Genomic DNA, 7,827 nt, shown 5'->3' on the forward strand with positions numbered 1-7,827 from the left:
GACTTATTCTATGGACCTTTCTCCACTCTGCTGCCCTTCTCTGGGCATGCTCCAGAAGAATATTTTCTGGAGGTTTACCCCACTTGCCCCTTGTCATTTGCCTTAAACTCCCCAGTTATTTTGCAAGATTTAAAGAACTGAAACCCCTGTTTAATAAAAATTTTTGGTGAGTGTATTGTCTAATCCTGTATGAAATGTTGAAACGCTATTCAAAATGTTATTCAACACTATTAATGGAAATAAGATTTTACAGTGAGGCTAATAAATAAATAATTAATCTGACCAAAAAATAAATAAAAAAAAAAGGAAGCAAAAAGAAGCAATTTGCACACTGGCTCATTAGAGACTGATACAATTGAGTTGGTTTTGGGTTTGATTATTTGGGGTTTTTTTCCCCCTTCTGTTTAGGTCATTTACCTGAACTACACATGAAAAAAAAATTGTTATGTATACTTAGTTTTCAGGAGTATCTGGAATTACAGGATTTTAACTAATTTGTTTGTAGGATAGAAGCTGCATCTAGTAAGAGGTTGATTTGTCTTTTTACAGGTTAAAATGGGTTCAAGATATCACTAAAGATGGGTTGAGATTCTTTTTTTTGAGAATAGAGTCCTTACATATCTCAGTAAAAGATTTAAGTTTTCTTTTACAGATTCTGTGATCCTATCCCTAAATTCTTCCTCAAGGCAAAATTGTTGTACTCATGGCTTGTTGCTTTGTATTTTTTTTTATTTTTCCTTATAACTCATCATTTATGAAACAACAGACAACTCTCCCAAGGATATCTGAAAGAAAGAGGACTCATGGGTCAGAAGCACACTCTTGACTTTCCACAATAGAGTTCGTTAGGAAACCTGAGTAATTTGGTTAGATGGCCCAGAAGAGGGAATATTCAAGCTTTAAATAAATACACAATAAAAATAGCACACTGTTACTATAGGGTTACTGGACTGTAGCAGTAAATGAACTGAATAAAATTTTATGGCTTCTTAACATGCTGAGGTTTTTCAGTGTCGTCCATCTTGTAGCCTAACAACATTTCCCAGCCTGCTATCAGCGAAACTAATAGTGCGAATGGAAATTTTATGAAAAATGGGAAATCTACGTTGGTTTTATATTGTGTCAGTAGAATGAATAAAGACCATATTTTGGCATTAATAGCTAATGGTAGAAAGTGTGGAGGGAGGGAGAAAGAAAGAATGGCTACATTTTCAGCTTTTGAATTGATGCTTTTTAAAGAGTTGGCTGTAATTATGATACTTGAATGTGATTATCATTAAGCTGATAAATTATTTAGTAAGAAGGTGAACAACGTGAAGAGATCATTGATGTATTCAAGCGTCTTAGTTGTATTCCATAAGTCTCCTTGTGACTCCCAGACTGCTGTATTAATCACATGGATACCACAGATATGTTCTGTTATTATCTTTCACTGCAAGGTCAAGGTTTTGTACTAACATATCGTATGGGAAGGCTAGGTGGGGGAGAAGAAACCTCAAAATTATTAATCATACTGCAGCGCTATGATAACAATGGCTCTTTGCTGACTTAAAATGGATTCCTTAATGCCCCTCAAGCCAAGATGTCATAATGACCTCGCTATCAGATCCCCTTAGACAGCACAGATAACATGTAAATTGGATTCACAGGATGCAGCAGGTACAGCAGCAACAGAGCGGCACTCACTCGAGTTCCTCTTCTGAGCAGCCACCAAAACCAGCAGCACACGTGTGGGAATGTGCTTCCAAAAGAGAGCTCTGGATGGACTTTGCTTTACGTGTAAGGAAATAAAATAAAAGGGAAAAAAAACGAAACAAAACAAACAACTTATTGAGTAATAAAGAGCAAATAATGAGGGTAGGTTTTTTAGGTTTTTGGGCTTTTTTTGGTTGGTTGGTTGGTTGGTGTTTGGTTGTTTTGGTTTTTTTTGTTGTTGTTGTTTTTTGTTTTTTTAAGAAAACCAGAGCTCAATTCCCTCTTCAGGTAGTTACAACCTCCTGAGTGAGCAGCACAAGTACACTCTTTGATAATATATCAACATGCAACTAAGTGAGCAACATAGCCATAGCTGCTAAAACACTATCTACGAGAATATAACCACAAGTTTCATTTAAATCAGCTGCCTAAATACTCTCAGGAGCTTTCTTTTAATAAGTTTTTCCTAAATGTTTTGTTCCTTGAATTAATATTGACTGTTTCTTTAATAAAATATTTTGCCAAATAGTTGGAATAAATCAGATAATTTCTTTTAAAAGAAAAGAAATACCACTCAACATTAATAAAATGACCAATGTCTTAAGATCCCAAGAGTCGAGTCTTAAGTAGATTTTATATATTTATATATATGGCATCAACTTTAAAAGTTGATAAATTGGGATAGTGACGATTTACATCATGGCAGAGTCCAAAAATTGGTATTTTCTCAACCTTATTATACTACTTAAAAGGAACTCTAGGGGCTTTTATCAGACCTGTTGCTGCCGCTTGGGGCGTGGTGTCCCGGTTCGAGGACGGTTCTGTGGCGGCGCCTCTGCCACACGGGCCAAGCACATGCATACACCAATGTGGTGGACAGTAACTGGCCTCTATTAACAGTTAGACAGGGTCTTTTATAACAGGGGGTAACGGTCAGTAACAGTAAAAGGGGAGGGGTTCTGCGTGATCTCGCGATATCTCAAGACCTCGCGATATTTCCCCACATTTCCCCCCCCTTTTATGACCAGTTAAAAACATAAAGCAAAACTGACAAGTAGGAAACGTGTAGCTGACAAGATGCAATTAACTTGAACAATATCACACAACTGTAATAAACTTGTAACTGCAAATGTTTAACAAACGGAAAGCTAACTATCTCTAACTGTTTTGGGGTTTTTTTTTGTTTTGTTTTGTTTTGTTTTTTTTGTTTGTTTGTTTGGTTTTTTTGAAAAAAAAAGCAACACAAACTTGTTTAAAATGTAAGGTGACAGGTCATGGTGCTGACCGAACCCTATCTTTGTATGCTTTGAATATCTTTGTAGGACCTCCTCAGTTGTTGTTTTTTTTTTTTGTTGTTTTTTGGTTTTTTTTTTCCTTCTCTGTGCTGGCCGCTCCCTTAGTTTTGTCCTTGAGTTCTTTCACAACCCCAGGATGGTCTGCCATCGGGCTGCTTGATGATTCATTGCAGCCTTTAGGAAGCGGGGCATACAGGTCGCGGGGGTGTCTGAGGATTCAGTCCTGCAAAACAAACTTCATAAATTTCATTAGTTTTTACCCTGAAGGTCTGGTTTTATCGACTTAAGTGGGCACCATTTGATCTTATTATTTTTCTTAACGGCTGCGTACCCTCGCCCTGTGAGTAACAGCCTCCAACCTGTTTCCCATTCTCCTAAGTCATTTTTAATCATAACCTGTGGGCCTTCCTTTAGTGCCCGGGTGGCCCAGTGTCACGATGTTAAGGTGTTCTTCTGGCCAGAAAGATCTGTTCACTGTATAGTTTGCAAAACAGTAGGCTGCTGCAGCAATTTGTGAAGGAAGGTACTCCAGAAGAGGATCAACTTGAAGGAGACTCAGCTCTGCAAGATACCTTGCAAAGTTCTCTGTCCTCATACAGATTCCACGTCTCTGAATATACTGAAGGAGGAACTGGTTGATGGTTGGGGCTGTTAGGTCAAAACCCAGCACTCTGAGAAGCAAGTGTTCCATTCTTAGCAGCTGCTTCTTTGTGTAGGTATCATCTGTTATATAGACAAATTCATCCACATCTGGTGGGTAGATTTCTTCATACTTTGCAGCCAGAAGAATTGCTGCTGTTGCCACAAGCTGTAACTTCCTTCTGAGAGCAGACATGCAGGAAAGAAACCTCTCCAGGAAGTTCACTGCCAAGTACAAAGTCTCTGTCCGAAGTTTATCCAGTTCACAGTGGCTTAATTCCAGCTCTTCAGACACTTGGCAGCTGTAGTTTTCTTTATCTTCTGAATCATTCATGTAGATAGCAAAACCTTGCTTTGATGCAGCACTGATGATGCAGTTGGGCACTCCATCTTTTCTACATGAAGTGTCGGTGTTTTCAAAGCCAGAAAAGCACTTGATAACAGCAGCACCCTGGCCGCCGGGCCGCTGCTGCTGCTGCTTGTTCTCTGTCAGCACCCCCAGCACGGCCCAGCCACCACTGCTGCGGAGGGCGGCAGGGCAGGACTCCCACTGCCCCGCACAGCTCTTCTCCCCGGTGCGATGCATCGCCCCGACATCGGTACCGCGCTGCCCAGCTCTGCTCGCCACCAGCCCACGGAAGGGTACGGCCGCCCTGCGCCGCCCAGGCTGCCCGCCGGCCCTGCGTAGGCGCGGCCGCTGGAGGCGGCGGCTGTTGGCTTCGGCTGGTTGGGAGGCCGGCGGCTCAACCCCCGGTGCGCCGCTTCGCCAGCCCCGCCAGCCACGGGCCGCCATGGTGACACCCTCCCTCTGGGGCTTGTCACCCTGCGGTACATGAGGCGAAGGCCCCGTCCAGGCTCCCTCGGAGTCCGAATCAATGGTGGTGCCCCCGGCCTCCCAGCTAACGGTGGGGCCCTGCGGCCCCGAGATAATGGTGGGCCTCCACGCCTCTGAACCAATGGCCGCGCTCTGCACCTCTGAACCAACGGCTGCACCCCGCGCCTCTGAACCAACGGCCGCGTTCCGCGCTTCTTTTAGCAGCCCGTCCCAAAATGACAGCTTTTTTCCCATAGATGGGGTGCCTGGGCTCGGGAGCTGCAAAGAGCGCTCCCACGGCTGCGAATCCCCACACTCAGCGGACCCACGATCATCCGCACCCTGCCAGGGCCCCTCCCACAAGCAGTCCTGGGTGGCCTTCCACTTTCCCTGCTCCCACTGGACTGGCCGAGCTTTTTTCAGTGCCCGCAAGACCCTGCCCCATGATTTTAGACTCTGCCCCGAGCCTGAGGACATAGCCTCCTCCGCTAGGGCCCCAGTACAATTATCCCATACTTCCGGGCGGAAGATATCCTCCGGATGCCTGATCACCCCAGCGCACAGGAGCCTCGACACTGCGAGGACAAAATCTCCCGGCTCACAATCTATGCCCCAATCTCTGTGAATTTTAAAAATGACCTTAACAAGGGGCTCCATCCTCTCCACTGCTGGCTACCGGCGCGAGACTTCTTCCTTCACCAGGTCCTGGCACGAGACTTCCTCCTTCGCCGCCCCAGCGTGAGCCTTCCTCCTGCGTTGGTCCTAGGCACGAGCCTTCCTCCTTCGCCACTCCTGGCACGAGCCCTCCTCCTTTGCCGAATGCCAGCAGGAGACCCTTCCCTCTTGCTGGTCCTCCGGGAGTGTCCTCCCCGCCGGAGACAGTCCTGCTGCTCCGGCCACCGTCCACTCGCCCAGGCAATTCCCGCTTCCCGGATTGTTCCCGGGTTTCGGCACCACTTGTTGCCGCCGCTTGGGGTGTGGCGTCCCGGGTTGAGGACGGTTCTGTGGCAGCGCCTCTGCCACACGGGCCAAGCACATGCATACACCAATGTGGTGGACAGTAACTGGCCTCTATTAACGGTTAGACAAGGTCTTTTATAACAGGGGGTAACGGTCAGTAACAGTAAAAGGGGAGGGGTTCTGCGTGATCTCGCGATATCTCAAGACCTCGCGATATTTCCCCACACAGACCTTTATTAGTTTGCATGATAATCTAGTAGTCATATCAATTAGCCAAGTAATCTAAGTAGTCATATCAATTTCCTTGAAGGAAAAGACAGAAATAAAGAAAAATAGAGACAGAGGGAGAGGATGAAGAAAAGAAATATCTTGCAAGAGAAAGAGGAAGAGAGAGGGAGAAGGAAAAAGAAATGGAAAAAAAATAAAGTAAATAATTCCAGGGCATGATAATTCCATGTATCAAGCACTGATTTGTGTGTTCCAGGTGTTTCTCTCACCAGTACCTGTGAAGGAAATATGCATACCTACCTATTAGTAACCATATTATGAAATCAATTTAAATAAATCCTATCTTTACTGACTTACCGTTGAACTCATCCTTCATCAAATGGTCTCAGTCATGACTAGTTGTGAAAATTTTACCCTGTTCAGAAAATATCTCAGTAGTTAATAAACATTTTTGAAAAAAACCACCATTTTACTGAAAGAGATTCAATAGATTTTTTTTTAAATAAAACTTCCTCAAGATCAATTTGATCTTCAAACATTTTCCATAGTCTAGCAAAACATATTTTATGCCTTGTTCACTGCAATATTTTGAGATCTAAATGACAAAGTTTGGGAGTTTTTTCCCCATTATTTTGCTAAATCCCTTAAACTTGAAAAATGCGGAGAAATATTGTGAAATATTTTAATATTTCTTTCCTTCACTAAGGCTGGAAATGTTACTCATACTAAATCCTTTATATGATTTCTTTTTCTCCATTTCCCCTAGAAAATCAGTTCAATATTTTCCCTTTTATTGCTCTTTTTTTTTTTTCCTTTTTTGACTTTTTAGATATTGGCAATGTAATATAAACAAAAACAATGCAAAATTTAGGGTAAATTTAAAAGATTTTATATTATTCTCATGACTTTCATGCAGCATAACAGACACATAGACCTTGTTTTGGCCCGGGGAAAAAGAATGACTTAGTTTTGAAGAAAACAAAAGCAATACTATTTTCCATATCACCAAAGCTTAGGCATAAAAGGTTAAAATATCATATGCAGTGTATGTCAGGGAGTTGCTAGGAAAGATAGAAGCAGAGTAAAATAATTTATTCTGCTGAATTTCAATATTCGTGATGATTTTCTTACACCATTCTTATGCAGCCAGATTGAAAGGGGTTATTTTTTTTATTTATCATTAGAGAAATGATGCCTGCTTGAGCTTAATTAATTAGCTGCAGTTATTTATAAAACACACAATGTGCCTGTTTCTTTGTCTATACGTGCCTGGTCTGTTTCTTTGTCTATATAAGCAGAACTAAAACATAGTTTAGAAATTCTTGATCCTGCTTTAGGTCAGGCAGAGGGGCTTTATGACCCCCTCTGGAGTGATTTATGACAATCTATGAATCTTTTTCTTGACTCTTTTTAGGATTCGGGACCCAGGAGATGTAACTTAACACAAATCAGGTCTTTTGCCTTTCTCCAGCACTTCCCATTTTGATGGTGGCCTTTTAATAGCACCTGAATTTTGTGAGGTTGGCTGAATGAAACACACACATCTCAGAAATGGAAAGCATTTCTGGCACAGTAGTGAAGAGAATAGGAGAAAAAAATAAATATAGTAAGGGGTTAAATTTGTGAAGGGAAAAACAGTCTTTGTGTCATGCCAGCAGCTGTGAACAAAATTAATTTGCCTCTCCAATATAGCCCCTAGGGAAGATCCCGGGAGTGTTATGTGAAATAGAAGGTTGTAAATGTCCCAGAGACCTTATGCAATTTTAGGGCTTGTTCGAAATCAAAAGTGAAAACTAAATAGTGCTAAAAAGAGAATGAAACAATAAAATAAAAATGTTTGAACTCCCATTGTTGATTGTGTTTAGGAGGCAAAAATCAGACATAACTGAGCATTCATCCTCCCTCTTCAATTTTGATCTCAACTCTCCTCTGAGTTTTCCTCCATTCTCCACTGTCCTGTTAAACTCAGTTTGGTTTTTTGCCTTTTTTTTTTCTCCCACCTTTTCTACTTCAGATGCTATCTCCTCATTTCTGTTCCTTCACTCTGCTTAATTCACCAAAGCAGTTGTGCCTGCTTGATCTGATTGACTTTAACAGGCTTTCTCAGGAGCTGTAAGTAAAGTCTGTGGTCTCTGTCCCCTTATTCCTCTCTCAGCCATGTACTTTCTTATTAACTTTTAAACACTCCAAATCTCC

The 7,827-nt window shown here is 42.2% G+C and overlaps 1 protein-coding gene across 1 annotated transcript; it reads right to left on the reverse strand.

Moving 5' to 3' along the window:
- Nucleotides 1–3,375: 3,375 nt before the first annotated feature.
- On the reverse strand, nt 3,376–4,215 carry LOC118699623 (cyclin-A1-like). The gene has a single exon (XM_036403722.1). It carries the CDS (start codon nt 4,213–4,215, stop codon nt 3,376–3,378), a length of 840 nt encoding a protein of 279 aa, XP_036259615.1.
- Nucleotides 4,216–7,827: the final 3,612 nt, after the last annotated feature.

This window comes from Molothrus ater, chromosome Z (genome assembly GCF_012460135.2).
Source record: "Molothrus ater isolate BHLD 08-10-18 breed brown headed cowbird chromosome Z, BPBGC_Mater_1.1, whole genome shotgun sequence".
Classification (NCBI taxonomy): domain Eukaryota; kingdom Metazoa; phylum Chordata; class Aves; order Passeriformes; family Icteridae; genus Molothrus; species Molothrus ater.

What these genes read in the sequence shown, in the direction of transcription:
- LOC118699623 (XM_036403722.1), bottom strand. Translation starts at nt 4,215, where the DNA reads ATGCATCGCACCGGGGAGAAGAGCTGTGCGGGGCAGTGGGAGTCCTGC.